This window comes from Lissotriton helveticus, chromosome 3_1 (assembly GCF_964261635.1).
Source record: "Lissotriton helveticus chromosome 3_1, aLisHel1.1, whole genome shotgun sequence".
Classification (NCBI taxonomy): domain Eukaryota; kingdom Metazoa; phylum Chordata; class Amphibia; order Caudata; family Salamandridae; genus Lissotriton; species Lissotriton helveticus.
In genome coordinates, this window is record NC_136061.1 from 2,092,056,235 (window position 1) to 2,092,074,448 (window position 18,214).

Sequence of the window (18,214 nt, forward strand, 5' to 3'; positions counted from 1 at the left end):
ATTGGTCGTGGAAATGTTCTCCATTTTTTCACACCACCAATGTATCTAAAAAGCGTATGTAGAAATTATGCTGTTGAAAAGAAGTATGTTCAAGTTCAAAAGAAATAGTCCATTGTTGCCTCTCCCATTTCATTGTGAACAATATCAAATCAAACTAATATTTGTAGAAGAACCATGCATTAACAAAATGGCACTACAGTGCCACCTTTCTGAATCTGAGCTGTGAAATTCTTTTAATGCCTCTGTGCTTTTCCCTGCAGAAGATGTCCAGTGTCAGAAGATTTCGCTTCCAGCCAACACAATGAACTCTCTGACGTGCATGCCGCTTTCAAACTTTGCCTCCAAAAGTTGGGTCCACAATGGAAAAAAGATTAATTCCTCCTACATTTTTCATTCAAATGGAGATTTGCTTCTGGTTGGCAGCCCACAGAGTTTTGGCTCCTACGAGTGCTGGTCAATGGAGGAAGGCTTCCAAAAGTTAATGGCCAACTACTGTGTGGAGCCTGAGGATACAATGCAGACCGTGACCGTCAAGGTGGACACCAGTAAACCTCTCTTGGTTGTCGAACGTAATTATGACCTATTATTGAATGTGTCGAAGTCCAGCTCAAGTTCTGAGAGCCATTCAGCAATAATTTCAAGCAAAACATACTGGAACGAGTTTATAATCATGAGCATTTTATTTGGGGTTGCAGTTGTCATTCTTGGGCTCTTCATGGTCTATAAACATCGAAAAGGGATGAAAACATTCCTCAAGCCAGGAGACATCTCCAAAATACCGCACAAGAAGCCACAGACGGTTGCTAAACCTGCAGAGAGCTTGCCCCTAAACAACAGCACCGTTCCCAATGCACTGCCCGATCACAAGGGCTACCAGACTCTGAATGACAACTATCTGATCACTACCCCTTTCCACGACCCTTTGATTGATAGCAAAAACTTCTCTGAATCAGAAAAGAGACCTTTAAACATCAAAGACACTCTTGTAGAAGTATCTCCCCAATGCCAAAGACCACGGGTGCGGCTCGGTTCAGTGATCAGGGACTCTGTGGTGTGATCACTGATTCATAAGTGACTGTTTTTTAAAAAGCTACTGCCCTGCCACGGCCTCCAAGGGACCAACGAACTAAGAGCCATTCAGTGGTTTCAAAGTACTGTATCTTGTAACCTCTGAACCAGCAAGCAATTTGTGAAATAGCGTGTATGTGTGCATGCAATCCAGTTCCAACATGAAAGTGAAACTTAACTTTGGATGGTGTTTAATTGTTGTTACAAACCTATTCATATGCAAATAAGAGAAACAATATACAGTCAGGTCGAAGAGATAAAGGTCACTGTTGCAGGCAGTCTACACACTGAATACAGGCAATCACTTTGTGTACTGTAAGGCAGCTGATGGGAAAGGTGGCACATGGGCTGCCTAGAATGAAATGTTCGGATGCTAGAAAAGCTATTCCTTTGATAAAAGGGAACTTCAGGCTTGTAGCACATCACAGAACAGAAAGGTCTATTCAATCGGACAGTCTTCGAAGCCAATCTTCCCTGTGGAACTCCTAATACAGGGGACGCGTCTTCAGTGAGCACCATACCAAACGGTACAGAGTACAGGCTCAATTAATTTGGAAATGCTGCTGATGTTTGTGTGAACCCCTAAGCAAAGCACTCTGAGATATAGGGGTTCAAATCCTTGGAAAATGAATTTTAAACTGCTGGCATCAATTTCTGGTGCCTTTGATGGAAACGGTAGTATGCCTTGTTTATCGCTTACTACACAAAACTCGTATTGCAAATTTGTTTGGGGACTTTCAGACTACGCATGCTGGCTGGGTTCCTGACACCTACAGAGTTGAAAGGATTAGGAAATACCGGGAATCAATTGAGACGGAAGCCCTCTTAATGAAATCACTGTCTGAGGGCAGATTTGCTGCGGTACGAGCAATGCGTGGTATTATTGTTAGAGATCGACAAAAAGCCTATCTCTGCCAAAACAGAGCTAGTTCTTTGACAATATCCTGTTTTTGGATCTGTTTGAATTCTGTTCTTCTGCATCTGGAGTTTTTAAACCTCGTGCATCTCTCCTTTGTATGTGATGCTCATCATCACCTTATGGAAGGGTGCCACCCCAGGGATCAAAAGATGCTCCGCAGACAACGGAAATGTAGACCCCGACCGTAAGAAACATGTCCGCATTGGATTTGGTAATGTTCAAGCCTTCATAAAAATCATAAAAACACATATTTACCAGAAGAAAATTAAACCTACAAAATGCTTTTTCCTTGTGAGGAAGGAAGCAATTGCTGTAAAGATGAATGTTAACTGAAACGTTCTTATGTGCCAAAAAATTTCAAATGTTTTGATTGCCCCTTCAGAGCCTTTTTCTGCTATGTTTCTTTTGCTTCCGTCTGAAAACTTCGGTGTTGTATTTAATCAACGTGCTTAGGTCTTCAGCAGACACCTGTTTAATTTGTGGATTTAAAAAATATATATGTTTTGTAAAAGAATGTGAAAAAAGAGCCCGGTACTTAATGGAGAACTACTTCCAGCTACATTCTGCCTGCCGAATCAATAATAATCTCTCCTCGATCACAAGTAAAACAGGTCGATATCCGTCACGCCCTTATTTCAATTAGTGTATGGGGTTAGTTTGCGGATACAGGTGCTTAGTTGCTGGGTTGGGACAAATAGTCAAGAACCTGCAGTACATGTCACTTCTACTGAATCATCCAAGTTGATGTTTTTGCTTTCATCATTGTGTCTTCAGCCTTGCTGGCTCTGAAATGTGGGTCCACGAGCTGTTGAAACGAATGTTTGTATTGCGGTACCGCTGTTTGTGGGGCCTGCAAATGGGCTTTGCTGTACACAAATGTAAGGAATGTTCCTAAAATGGTCTTTTGGACAGTAATGTAAACCGGTACAATTTGTCAGTATTCTGGGTGTTTTGTGATATCAAGTGGATGTCTAAAGATACTTTGTAATATTTGTGAGGTGAACACATTCTACTTTAAGCCAAGCCATGTACGTACAGCAATCACAGGATACTCCATGATAGATGTGAGAAGATGTGCTCGGCTTTGGACTTGGATACCTTTAGACTGGACTTACGATGGGAAAATCGAGCTTACATATTCCCCAATGGAAGGAGAAAAACACGACCGGCTAAACCAATGGAACACCTTTAGAACCCTGTGCACAACCAAATAATCCAGTAGTTTCCCCACCAAGTACTCCTGAGAAATTCCTGCTTCTACTTTATTAATAATTCTGAGTATAATTTACATGTGTGCATGAACTGGAATTCCTTTAATTTTTCTGCAGAAAAAGACATACATTTTGCATTTCTTCCATTATATACCACTGACATGTATGTATGTGAATATTCTGTGCAAAAGAAAAATTGGACAAATATGTTGGTATTTGTTCCAAAATTTTTAATAGTCTAAAATTGTGACATTTTGCACTCTGGGCATGGCAAAATGCACTCTGCAGGCAGCTTTGGTCCTTGCTCAGGCCAGAAAAAAAACACCAACATCCGCTCTAATGCTAATCAGTGAATGATGTATTTAGAAATGTAAAGGAAAGGAGCCTAAAAGACCAATACCCCCACACAATGGATGGAACACACATGTCTACAACAAGCTTGACAATTGTATCTGCATATCGTAGAAGCCAAGGGAGTGAAGCTAATATGGTCCTTCAGCAGGAGAACACCATGGCATGAGTGAATGTATGTTTAGATGTGTGTGTTTGCTTCTTCGAAAGGGTGAAACACCCGACAAATCTTTAGCTTCTGGCTACTTTTGTTGCCTGGTTAATTACATAAACGGTGCCGTACAGAGCAACTGCAAATCACTGATTTAGGCACCAGCCATGGAGAACAATATGTTACCGTGAATGGTTCACAATTTCACAGCCAACCCATGGCTAATTTGTCTATTACAGAACTACGTTGAAACCAGCTTCGTTGGCTTTGCCAGTGCCTGTTCTTGGTTGCCCTAAAGTTCCTGCCCTGGCATAGTGAAGCTCCAAACATGTTTCTCCTTTGTTGACAACATGAGAGTAGCCAGCAGGGGCATAGATGAAAAGGGTTCCGGGTCTTTTATATTTTGGTAAAAGAGAGCATGTAGGTATTGGCCTTCAAAAGACACAATTCCCTCTTTCAAGAAGTAGGGTGTCGGATGTGAGCAGTGAGTTAATTCGAGGACTACGTTTTGATGGTATTTTCGTACTTGTGATGTTCACATTGTAAATCAATGACTACTGGGAACAGAATGCAAAAAATAAAAACAGTACTAGGTGAAATCCTTTATATGTTGGGATATAAGGTTTCAGTATATTTAGTGGATTAAGAGATGCACATTTCCAAGGATTCCTCACAGAGGATCAGCTGAACCAAAGCCTACAAGTCTTGCTAATGCACATATTTGTACAACAAACGTGTGGGGACACATGATGTGGCCTTGACTTATTTACTTAATTCTAGAAAATGTAGTTCATTATTCAATTCAGAACAGGCAAACAAGTTAAGTCTCGTGGTAAAATAATGTATATTTGACTTATCAGTGAGCAGAATGTATACATAAACCATAAGCAGGAAAGTACTTTAAAAACTGGTGTGGTGAATTTAGCCAACTTCCAGTCATTAGATTAGCTGTTGAAAATGTGTTCAGGGTCACAGAAACCCTATTAGTAATTTCACAATTTTTTGTTAATATTCCTTATATTGATTCACCTTCTGCTTCGACGTTGAGATCCAGGCGATGTAACAGCATTCCCCTGTATCCAGTAAATAACAAAAATAAAGGGGCGAGGATGTGGTCTAACGGCTAGAGCGGTCTACCTCGAAGCTGGGGAACTGGGTTTGAGTGGGTGGAAGGAATCTTGTATCCCTGGGAAGAAATGCAGTTCCTATCCTCACAATCTCGCACTGAATATACAAACGCCACAATCAAATTCTCTGTGTACCTCATACAAAACCATGAATTAGCTCAGGAACCGCATTCAAACAGCCTCTTAACAATTCTATTGATGCAAAAGTTTTTAGCAAGCTCGGAAAGCACAACTCAATCCTGTGCAACAAGCTACTCTGCCTGGTTTTTAAACGTTATGGCCAGCTGAGTGAATGTTTCATTTATAATATGGAGCACACAATTAACAAAGATTCTATTTTAATAAATCCTATGTAAAAACACATTTTCTGGGTTAAAAACCGAAACTGCCAGAATAACACTATAGTTTACATGTTCCGGATTAGCTTCTGTATGGTATTTGTTTTAACCATGTCTGCCTGCGTTCAATCTACAAAAATGGTTGATTGTGTACAGATAACGAGTGCATCTGGGCCACCGTACCCACGGCCATGTTTAGTCGTGTAGATCATTCCTTCACAAAGAACGCACGTGCTGCTGTTGGTTGGGTAACTTCCTGTTGTCAACACGGGGCAGCGTTATTCACCGTGTGTTCTGCATGCTTATATGTACCCCCACTGCATGTGCTAACCCCAGCCTGTGAATGTTATGCTGGCTCTGGCGACAACCTATGACTGAATCTTTCTGACTATAGATCCTTCTAAAGGACTTTTCTACAAGGTAAACCGGGCCCTCATTGTCCCAGCTTCTCACCAGCCATTTACACCGTCGTTTTGCCGGCTTCCACCGATTGAGAGGCAGGTGCACACTATGTGATGTCACTTGTTATTAATGTGGGGAAGTTTTTGTTATGCGCTGTTGTAAACTATTGATTTTTTTTTTTTTTTTATAAAATGCACTTTACGTTTTGTAAATAAAACATTTCTACAATTTTGGCTGATATGTTTTTCTTGACATTTTTTCTTGATGACTGCTATCCTGTTAATTGCTGTGTCGTCCATGTTCTAATGAGTGGTGACGATCGTAGGTGCTTTGTTAAGAAGCCTCAGTAATGTTCTTTCTCCCAAGGGCTAGTGTGGGTGTAGAGGGGACCCTGCAGTTTTGACACCCCAAATTTAGCTCATCAAAACTCCTACAACTTGAAGCAAAGACAGTGTTAAACCTCAATTTCATGAAACAATGTGTGCCCAATGTAAGGCACCTGCTAGCACATTAAAAATATTAGACATCCAGCAAATTAAGTAAAGTGGCTACTCATCAACTGAGTTCTAGATCAACGGAATAGTTTAAAGGATTTAATCAAACAAATTCAAAGAAACCTCAGCAAACAGGGCATTACAGAGAAGTGCAAAATCAAAAATAGTTTAAGTCCCAAGTGGCGAGCAACATCGGGAGAGAAATGGACAGCATCCCTAGTAGCACAGGAAAGATATCTGGAAAGTCTTCTGGCTCACCACCAAACACTAGAATTTTATACATTAATTTAGCATAAGAAATTAATAAAACTGGAGAATCATTGGGGCATGCCCAAATAGGTTCTATTCACACCAAATCAGAGCGCAGTCTCATTAAGCTTCATTGTCTTAGCACTCAAGCACTATTTCTCTACATGAATATTGATTCTGCCCACTCTATGCTAATGCCATTCGGAGATTATGGAGTGAGCTAGCGGGAAGATCATGAAGTGTTAGTTGCAGTTTTGTAACTGAACCGGGGAAGATTAATGGAGCAATGAAAATAAACAAATATGATTCTGCTTGACTGAGTGCTGTAGAAATAACAAACAGTGGAATAAATCAATTATATAGAATTGTCTGTCCGTGTTGGATCTTTACCCTTGCACTAACTTTAGAGCAATAATGTGAACAGACTTCCATGTCGCTACGAAACAGATTTCCATCAGTGGCATATTCACTATGAATACCACTGTAAACTCTTAAGCTCTGGTAGAATGCACTATTAATCTTCCTAGCAATTGTTGAATATCCTTAAAATAGCAAAGCTATGCAGAGCCCACCAACCACTAGATGAATTCCTGTCCTACTATGGCCAGACCCTCGTTAGTTCAAGTAATTGCCACAGTCAGTTGGAAGATCCACATACACTGTATTATATCTGGGAGCTCTATATACATTGACATGATTCAGTGCTCTTTCTGAGTTGCTTCAGAACATCTGTAAACACGTTTGGTTCCCATGAAAACATGATGAGGGTGCATAGACAAAACTACTATGTTTGTGAATGAATCAACCACAAAATAAGATTTTCACTTACTCTTCTTGGTAATCTTAATGAAAGTAGCAAAAGTGTTTTCCACAATTTTAAATAAGTTTATATCTGCAGAGTACATCACTTTAAATGGTTTTCCCAGCGGAGAAATGACCAAACTGACCTCCAGTGCTTAATTTGAGCCAGTGGTTGCAGGTGAGACTCACTTATGTTTTCAAAACAGACTGACCAAAAGCAAGAGAGAAACGCACAGAAGGGGGTAGGAAAGACGGCAAATCTACTAGAGACTTACCTTAGATTTGTCCCCAGGCATTAAATTGGACCTGGAAATTGTTTATGAGCAGTACCTCTGTGCGCTGGTAGGTGGTATTGTTCGGCTCCACATCACATCGTTCACGCCGGAAGTGACTTGTGCAGTGCCTCTATAGGCACCACCACAGTGAGCTGACGTCAGTTCTTTTCTTTCTACTGCAGTCAGGCCGAGGATATGATGAGCAAAAGAACAATGGATTTAACCCAGATCTCTTGACTGGGGGTGAGTGTTTGAAAAGTTTCAGCACTCTGTCCATCATCTGGTTGTGTTTGCTATGTTCATCCTCAGAGGCCAAGGGTATGCCCAGATGTGGGTCCGTTGCTAGCTGTGCCACTGGATTCAAAATACCGTGGCTGATATGGGGTGATACTCTGACTGGGTCCAAACAGGGGTGGCATGGTGAGCAAAAGAACAATTGATTTAACCCAGATCTCTTGACAGGGGGTGAGTATTTGAAAACTTTCAGCACTCCGTCCATCTTCTTGTTGGCTTTGCAGAGAGCTGTCCCCAGTCATTTTTGACCGACCCTTTTTAATTTTTGTCAATGTTTTTCAGCTCTTTCTCCTGGTGTGGCAAGGATGTCCACAAGGGTGGCTGACATCAAGCCCTGCGTTGCCTTTCACAGACAGATGCCAGTGATGGACCCACATCTTGTTTGGCTTTGGTGCCTATAGCGTGACTACGACGTGAAGACCTAAGTCGACTGTCATGCCATGGACCCCAAGGACTTTAGGGAGGGGCACTCAAACTCCTGGCCAGTGTTGATCCCGGTGAAGAGGAAGGTCCCAGGACCGGTCGCGGAGTCATTGATATTCTTTACAGTGGAAGTTGCCCAGGCGTTTGGGTCAGTCCCACAAAAAGAAGTGTAAGAAGTTGAAAAGGTCTTCAAATTCACCACATGCGTCAAAGTCTTCCAACGAGATAAGGGAGTTTCTTCATTCAAGGCCTCTGCGATTTAACCTGGGCCGGCTCCGCACCTCCCCGAGTTTCCAAGATCAAGAGCACCCCTGCCCAAGTTCTCAAATTTTATGAGGCCATGCACCACTTATTTGGGTAGGCCACTACTGCTGGTGTGCTGTTGGGCCCTACAGGTTCGGTAGGGGCCCCTACTGGTTCCCTGCTGGTGGATTCATTCCCAGCACCAGCCAGGCCCCTTGGATCCACGGATAAATCCTGATCGGCGCCGGTCATATCATCTCGACCATCGCCAACAATGGTCCCAATATTGACACTCACCGTGCCGTCCCCATCCCTGACTACGACACGGAGCCAAAGGGGCATCGCCAGACTCCAGCACCGACTGGCGCTTTGCCCTCCAGATTGGAGCCTGATTCCTATTCCTACGGGTTAGATTTTGTGGAGGGTTGAGAGGGTCCACTGGGCCATGAGGAATACTAGCCTCTAGACCCCAAGATAGACTGGTGTGAGGACTCTCTCAGATACTGGCATGGTCTCTCCTCCTACCATGGCTATGGAGGAGGGAGCCTCTTTTGTTATGGGGTGAGAAGAGTGGCTGAGGTCCAGGACCTTAGCCTGCCCTATGTAGCAGTCAAGACTAACGTCTTGACAGAGGTGCTTTAACCGGGCGTGACTCCCTCAGAACCACTTCTCCCTTTTAATGAAGTCCTTACGGACGTCCTGCTTGGGAGTTGGTCCAAACCCTGCACAGGGGCTCCTGTAAACAGGGCAATTGCCGCTATTTCGTCCCAACCCAGGAGACCCCAATTTCCTCATGCAACACCCTACACTGGAGACCTTGGTGCTCTAAGCCTCCATCTTCTATGTAAAACCTGGTGCATTCCCTACCACCCCACCGGATAGGGAATCCAAGACACAGGACACTTTGGGCAAGAACATGTTTTTTCCACCAGCCTGGCACTGTGGTCAGTGAATACTGCACCTTTTGGGGCATTGCTCCCATGCACTGTGGGATTTGGTTGTGCAGGTGCTGCCCATGGTCCTGGAGGAGGCCCAGGCCACACTCTACCAAGCCATAGCAGATGGGAGAGATGCAGCTACGTTCACATTTAGATGTGGGCTGGACGCGACTAACTCACTGGGCAGAGTGGCTTCTTTGTCAGGAGCGTTGTGGCGGCACATTTGACTGAGAGAAACTGGCTTTGCAGGGGATGTTCAAGTTTCACTTATGGACATGCCCTTTAATGACTCCCGCCTCTTAGGAGACAAGGCAGACTCAGCTCTGGAGTGCTTAAGGACAGCAGACTACGGCCAGGTCCTTCGGCCCCAAGACAACTCCAGTCCAGATTTCGTAGCTACGAAAGAGGCTACCAGCCACATTCTTACCCGCTCATTCTCCATGGCTTGCAAGCTTCCCAGCCTCTGAGTGGCTGAGGACACAATACCCACAGACCCCATGGGTCAGGCAGCCAGATGTCAGCCAAATCCACTGCCCATCCAGCAGCTGCAGTCTCAAGCCCCTTTAGTTTGCCATTCGAACATCAAGGGCAACCAGTGGGCGGCAGGATACGCCATCACCCACATCACTGGAGGTGAATAACATCAGACAGCTCAGTTCTCCAGATAGTCTGAAGGGGCTACTCCCGCACGTTCCCAACTAACCCTCCCCCAATGCCACCCACTCACGACAGGCTGACTAAGGACCATCTCTCCCTAATCCACCAGGAAGTGAAAGCTCTCTTGGCAAAAGGAGCCATAGAGAGGGTGCTGAAATCAGAAGGTGCTCGTGGCTGTTAGCCCCGCATCTTTCTGGTGCCCAAAAAGGATGAAGGCCTTTGAACTATACTAGACATGCACCCCTTCAATTTCTTCCTGAAAAAGGAGAAATTCAAAATGCTAACGCTCGCTCAAGTTCTGTTTGCCCTCAACCTGGAAGACTGGATGGTAGCACTGGATTTGCAGGACGCATACTGCTACATTTCCGTACTGCCTGCCCACAGGCACTACCTGCGGTTTACGGTCGGCCTCGAGCACTTTCTACTTTACCAGTGCTCCTCAGTTGATGGTGGTTGTTGCAGCTCATCTGCAGAGTTCAGGGGTGCAAGTCTTACCTTATCCCTCTGACAGGCTGTTGATAGCGGGCTCGTCCCAGGCAGTCCTATCCCATCTCCAGACCACGGCACACCTCCTGCACTTGCTGTGGTTCACTATCAATGTTCCAAAGTCACACCCTCTCAGATGTTCTCTTTCATCTGAGCTCTTCTGGACATGGTGCAATTTTTGGCTTATCCTCCCAAACGGCGAGTCCAGGATATTCAGATTATGATACCAATGTTTCAGCCTCCATCCAGGGTTTCCTGGAGACTATCTCTAAGGCTGCTGGATCTCATGGCCTCCTGCATCCTGCTTGTGACACATGCCTGAAGTTCCAGTTAGTGCAGCATTGGGGAAATCTCTCCGACATGGTATAGATCCCTGAGGGAACTGCAAATGTTCTGCAGTGGTTGACAAACTGCGAGTGGGTCAGCGGCAGACCCCGCTCCCCCTTCTGACATTGACAACAGATGCGTCACTTCTGGGATGGGGTGGCCATCTGGGAGAGGTGGAGATTAGAGGACTCTTGTGGAATCCAGACCCCACATCAACCTGCTGTAATTCCGGGTAATCCGACTGGCACTGAAAGTCTTTCTACCCTCAAGAGAAGGCTAGTGCAAGAATTCAGCCAACCCCACTGCCATGCGTTTCTGCAATAAACAAGGCGGTGGGGTCTTGGATCCTTTGTCAAAAGGATGTGTGTCTCTGGACATGGCTGGAACATTGGGACATATCCCTGATGGTTCAACACCTGATGGGCTCTCTGAACATCAGGGCGGACAAACTCAGCAGAAGATGTCTAGCACATCACGAATGGTGTTCTCTTTCAGAGTGGGGAAAGCCTTGGTTAGATCTGTTCCTAACGCCCAGGACACAATGTGTCAGCGGTTGTGTGCGCTGTAGTTTCCAAAGCAGCTCTTGCTTCTCACCTCAAGTGAAGCTTAGGCCTCCTGTATGCCTTTCCATTAATACTACTCCTGCCCAGAATGACAGGGCCCAAACCATCCTTGTGGCTCTGGACTGGCATCGGAGAGTTTGATAATCCAAGCTGTTGAGCATAGCCATCGGTCCTCTGATCAGTCTGCTTTTAGGGAGGATCTTCTTTCACAGCAGCAGGTGAGAGTTCACCTGAACTTGTGAATGCTTCATTCATGCATGGAAACTTGAACGGTAACAGTTGATAGCTTTTGACCTTCCACCCGAAGTCTGTAATATTATCTTGGCAGCCAGGGGTCCCTCTACCAAGACGACATAAGTTGGCTGTTGGAACAAGTTTGTGGCATGGTGCACAGCAAACAGGTTGACACCTGATACGATCTGCACCCCTTTCCCAAGTTCTTCTGTTTATCCATACCCTGGTGCAGCAGGGCTCTGCATTGGGCGTGTTGTAGGTTTATCTGTCTGTCATCTCAGCCTTTCGGTGGTTGCGAGATCTGCCATTCCTATTCCAGTCCCCTGTTGTAAATAGGTTTTTGAAAGGTCTCCAATGCAGGTTTCCACCTTCACCCTTTATCATGCCTCAGCTGTACCTCAATATCGTGCTTACATTTCTGATGTGTGCAACTCTTTGAGCTGCTCCAGAACTGTCCTCTCATGCTGTTTACCAGAAAGATGGGATATTTCACACAAAAAGATAGAGACCTTAGAGTCATTAGAAGCCGTGTTTTTTAGGATCACAATCTCTCCTACACTTAATATCCCAGGAACCTTAGTCTACAGACCACCTGACTCTAAAGTAACTAAGGTATGGAATTTATGTGAACTTATCGCTAATCACTCCCTGAAATACACAAACGACCTGGTCCTGGGGGACTTTAACGTCCATATAGATAATGCTTATTGTCCCCACGCCTCCCAACTAATAGACTATCTTAAAGGTCTCAATCTTAACCAACTGGTTACTGCCCCCACCCACATAGCCAGCCACACACTGGATATTGTCTTCACGAATATCTCAACTCTATCAGTAGAAAAACCTATCCCCCTGGCATGGTCTGATCACCATCTGGTCCCTTTCAATCTCACTTTCACTATAAACCTGCACAATAGGGATAACAAGCAGGAAGTCCGACGGAACTGGCAAAATGTTTCTTCTGAATCTATCTGCCTACTACTTCTTAATACACCAATGTTATGTACAGGCGATCCGAACAAGGATGCCGCAACCTTTAATCAATGGGTTAACACAGCTCTGGATACTATTGCCCTCATGAAAACCACTAAATCAGCCAGACAAAAACCTTCAGCACCCTGGTTCACACAGCACCTTCAAACCACAAAAAGCAAATGTAAACGACTCGAACGATTAAGGTGAAAAAACTACAATGCAGAAACCAAAATTAATTACAGAAAAGCGGTGAACCAATTTCACAAACTGAAGCACATAGCTATAAAGACTACATAGCCACTCAAATAAAAACATCTAATAACACCTCGAAGGAAGACTTCAAAATTGTCCAAAGCTTCATGAAACCTGAATCCATGAAGAGCAACATCACTCCATCAGAGACCCTTTGTGAAAACCTATCGAGTTTTTTCCAAGAAAAAATTGAGGACATCTATCCCTCATTTGCGGTGAATGAAACTCCAATACCTCCTCATTCCCCACACTCAGTTACTTGGTCAGTTTTTGACCCACTCAGCAGCGATACATCGCTTAATCTACTGCAGCAAATCAAATCTGGCTCTCCCTTAGATCCCCTCCCGGCTAAACAGTACAAAGAATTGGCCCATTTACTCAACCCCTCACTAAATATGCTCTGGAATGCCTCACTGGAGACAGGCATCTATCCGGATATGTGGAAAATAGCCCTTATTCAACCCATTCCAAAAAAAGAAAACGCAGACCCTACTATTTAAAAAATTTTTAGACCTATATCCCTTCTGCCTGTCCCAGCCAAGGTTCTTGAAAATTTCCTAGAAACTAACAAGCTGTTGCATGACACTCAGTCCGGATTTAGAGCTGGCTACAGCACCGAGACTGCACTCCTGGAAGTAACGGAAACTATTCGAGAAACCATGGACAAGGGCTGCTGTGCAATGCTGGTGCTGCTTGACCTGTCAGCAGCGTTTGACACGGTGGCCCACAAGATTCTTCTTAACAGACTTAAACAACTAGGGATTGCAGGGACAGTTTTAGCATGGTTTCAGTCCTTCCTCGAAGGACGAGTCTAAAGAATCAGACTACAACCGTTTATTTCATCTTCCCGACCTCTGATCTGCGGAGTACCCCAGTGATCGGCCCTCAGCTCTACCCTATTTAATGTTTATCTTGCTCCCTTAGCTTCACTCATCGAACAACATGATGTAGGTGTCATCTCATATGCTGATGACACTCAGCTGATGTTTTCTTTTAAATATGACTCAGAGGAAGCGTTCTCCAAATTTAAGCATTGCCTGATTGACATCTCCACCTGGATGACCACCAACTGTTTACGGCTTAATGCCGATGAAACCGAAGTCCTCTTTTTTAATCAACCTACGCCCCCCAGATCTGACCTCTGGTGGCCTTCGGTACTTAATCCACCCCCCTGTCCTGTTACCTCTGCAAGAATCTTGGGTTTCAAAATCGACAACACGCTATCGTGTAGATCCCAAATTGGACAGGTCTCCTCCACTTGTTTCTTGAAACTTAAAGTGCAGCGCAATTCCTCCATCTTCTACCCATAGAGTGCAGAAAAACTATTGTCCACGCCCTAGTGACATCCCTATTGGACTACGCTAATAGTCTATATCTGGGTTTACCAGACTACCTGTACAGAAAGCTACAAACAATTCAGAACGCAGCAGCGAGGCTTATAAGAAACATCCCACTCAGGCACCATATCTCTCCTCACTTACGCAGCCTTCACTGGTTGCCAGTGAGGAGGCGAACAGAATTTAAAGCTCTTACCATTGCCTACAGAGCAACAAAGGGCTATGGTCCCCAGTACCTTAGGAAGCGAATTCACACATCCCGCCAGATAAGAAACCTCAGATCTAACCACCTTGCACTTCTTGTCGCACCTCGTTTTGCTAAAGCCAGAACAGGTGGAAGCTCCTTTGCTGTCAAAACAACTGTCCACTGGAACTCCTTACCCCTACAAATCACGAAGACCCCCTCGGAACTTAGTTTCCGTAAGCTATTAAAACATGGTTATTTAACCTTCCTTAGCCTTGGGTAGGCTACTCACTGCTAAACGCTCCTCTCCTCATATCTGCTCAGCGCCGGGACACTCCCGTCGGGGGTAGCCACGCGCTCTACAAGACTCTTATTAATAAAGATGGCCTTCCTAGTAGCAATAATGTCTGCTCGAAGGGTCATTGAGCTTCAGGATTTATCATCCAAACCTCCATACCTAACCAGCTTTCCAGACAAGCTGGTTCTCTGTACCAGAGCTTCCTTTCTGCAGAAAGTTGTCATTGCCTTTCATGTAAGCCAGTCCATTACCCTGCTTACCTTTTATGCACCACCCCATCCCTCTAAGGAAGAGAAGCGACTCAGTTGACTGGACCCAAAAAGTGCTTTGTTGTTCTACCATGACCACATGGGGTATGTTGGAGGCAAGAAAGGAAAGGCTGTGTAGAAACAGACCATCTCCCAATGGATTGTGCTCTGCATCAAAATCTGCTATTCACTGGCCTAGAAGCAACCCCCAGAAGGTTTGCGTGCTCATTCCACCCGAGCTAAGGCTGTGACCACTGCATTAGCATGCGGCGTTCCGGTCCTGGACATCTGCCAGGCAGCAACGTGGGCTTACTTGCACAGGTTCACCAAGTACTACTCCCTGGACAGTCATGCCCGTAGGGATGGGCACTTTGCACATGGTCTGTTCTGTCCTGCAGGACTTCTTACTGTGAAATTGTTATATAGACCCACCTCTGGAGAGGATTGCTTGGGTATTTTTTCTAAGGTAAGGAACCTGTGGTTAGAAGTCTCTATCAGATTAACAAGTTACCTACCTTCGGTAACACCTTCTCTGGTAGAGACTCTATCTAACCCCGGATTCCTTACCGACCCACCCATCCTCTCCGCTCACTGATTTCTAGGGTTAAGGCTGTTCTCCTTCAGGGCCCTAGTCTACATCACACCAGTGGGCAATGTTCTTTGTGGCTCCACGCTCCTGGCATGGAAAGTCACGAAAAAATACGGATGTCAGCATGCTGGGGTGGTGCCATAGAGGCAAAGTGCATGTCACTTCCAGTGTGGCCAATGCCACGTGGAGCTGAACGACGGTAGGGAACGACGCTCCCTACCAGTGCGCATGGGAACTGCTCACAAAACATTTCTTGATCTAGTCTGACGCCTGCGAATAATTCTAGGGTAAGGAATCTGTGGCTAGATAGAGTCTATACCAGATAAGGCATTGCCGAAGGTAAGTAACTTGTTCAACAGTGACAAAAAAGGGATGAAACAGAACTTATAAAAGTGAGCTCATGGGGCAGGGAGTGCCTGGTGGTGGATTAAAGCATCATGAAGTGGAATCATGACTGTGCAGCCGTACCTAAACTTCCATAGAAGTCTGTGGTGGGTAAATGCGTCTGAGCGCAAGGATCTTACAAGTCATGTTCCCAGGTTAAGTGAATCCAAGCACTGTGTGGCATGCTTCCTTGGTTTCACTATATCAATATCACTGTAAATCGACATGGGCATTTGTAGCATGTCAGTGTACCATTACATTCTCACGCTTGTTAGATCAATTAGTATCAATTTGCATTGTGGTGGCCTGGAAACTACTTGGTTTAGGAGAACTAGAATCTAGTTGACATAAAAAAGATTGATCTGGTCGAAGACGACACACCATGGAGCCTCATGTGGGTACTTGAGACAGAGGCCCTGGTAAGAGTTGTGTAGTAATGGAGAAGTACATGGGGAAGGGGGTTGTGATTGAGAAAACTCTGATTACGGTAGGAAGTGCTAAATCCTGAGGATAATCTCCTGGGAGTTTGGGGGATTTCTGCAACCATACTATCAATATGGTGGATCAGTTCAACTGGTGGATTCACCTCCTTATGCATTACTTCCTCCAGAAAGCTGACATTTTTCAATTATGCCATCAACTCAGCATTTGAGAGTTCACATGGGCCAGGTGTGGGATTTTGTGAGCCTCAGCATCACAAGGAAGAACATTGCTGTGGTCACAATCCGTTGGTCAATATAATATTAACCTTCCACACATCCACTCCAAGCTACAGTTCATGAATATGCATTGTTCCCTCTTGCAAAGAATCTTATTCTAGTCTCCAGAGGTGCAGTTGGTCCGTGTCCCTCTCATTATTTCGTGTCTATCAGGCTGAAGCGACTTGGCCTCACAAGGAAGTTCTGTGTAGTCCGTTATTACACTGTAAATCTCTCTCAATTGTTCTGCAAGTCTGATATATGACTGTCTAAGTGGTGAGGATAAAAAGTAGAAACAAAAATGTCTGAATATTTGTCCTAAAAAGAGATATAACTGTTGCCTAGGAGGATGGGGTGTTATGACGGCAGGGTGGGTTTAGCCCTGCGAGGAAAGTTTCTCCAACTCACTTCTGATAAAAAGCTTGAAGAAAGGAAACTTTCTCAGACTCACTGCTGAAAGGGAGCTTGACGAGAGGAAGACTTTGAAGGGTAGAGCTGTGCAGCTTTACCAAACACTATGCAGAGACGCAGAAGGGAATTAGAAGATCAAAACAGCTTTTCTGCTTATGTCTGGGGATCATATACAGATACAGTTGTGTAACAGTTTTGTGAGTCATGACACAGAACTAAAGTAACCTAACCTGTGGATATCTTTGAAACTATTTGCGGTCGCTTAGTTGAAAATGATTTCTTAATGTAGTGGAGAAATTCACTTAATCCTATTGAGAGAGTCTATTCTAGTTGGCTCTTGAATTCTGTTAAACCAAACCCAGTGCTGCATCCACAAGAGCTTAAAGTCAAAGAAAAAAAAACATGGTGCTCCTTCTAATAGTTCACTGACTCACAACACTCAACTCATCCCTTTATTAATTAACTATCAGTAAGGCATCAAAACTCCACAATTTGTTTTTATATTCCTAAGGAAGCCATCTTTCCTTGGTACATGGGAGAGGTAAGGAATGAAATGACTATTGACTGAAGTACGGTAGAGCCCGAGGGAGTGGAGCTTCACTCTGTAAAAGTCTCAAAGTGTGTACTAATATTGCTTAATCCTGAGCCAAAGTGAATGGCTCCTAAATGTGCAGGGCAGCGAACAGCCCTCTTCCAGGCATGGCATCGCAGATGGTCATTTTAGGTATTTTAGGATTAGGTTTAACCTAGAGATCAACTACATGATGGTCATGCACTTTTTAGGGATGTTGCTGTAGAGCGTCATACCAATATGCAAACTGAGTACAAGAAAGTGGCTCTGGAGGGGTAGTACGTTCGAGCAAGGAGTGGTAAGAAATCACTGCAGGAGAAAAGATGTGCCCTTCAAAGGTAACATTTACAACCAATCTTTGCACAGGGTATTTCTACACCGGACCGGAGGAAAAAGCAGCAATTTGGCTTATGGCTGTGTATAGGCGCACATGGCCAAACATCCCAAGGAAGGTCTCTCCCTAGCTGGCAGATCATAGCACAACAAAAGAGGCAATGCAATGCATGGGTAAACTGATGTGCAATGGTGTTGGAACAAGCCAGACATTCCAAGTGGTCAAACGTTTTCCAGCCAGAAAATGGGAGGGCTCCCCAAGCAGCAACACTGGCTTCAGTCAGTGCACTGTTCTTGGAGCAGGTCCCTGAAAGTGGATTGCAGTCGGGAAAGCAGGCACAGGATCCCTAGGCATAAGCCACAGGCTGCTTGAAGGGACAGTA

General features: G+C 44.7%; 1 protein-coding gene across 2 annotated transcripts in view; it reads left to right on the forward strand.

The window, feature by feature from the left end:
* The window catches only part of SEMA4B (semaphorin 4B), a 198,480-nt gene extending 192,680 nt beyond the window's left edge, over nt 1-5,800 (forward strand). For both annotated transcript variants that reach the window (XM_078683247.1, XM_078683244.1), the window contains one exon: nt 261-5,800. In XM_078683247.1, coding sequence (XP_078539373.1) covers nt 261-1,057 — 797 coding nt within the window. In that variant the 3' untranslated portion in view covers nt 1,058-5,800. The remainder of the gene's footprint in view (nt 1-260) is intronic.
* Nucleotides 5,801-18,214: the final 12,414 nt, after the last annotated feature.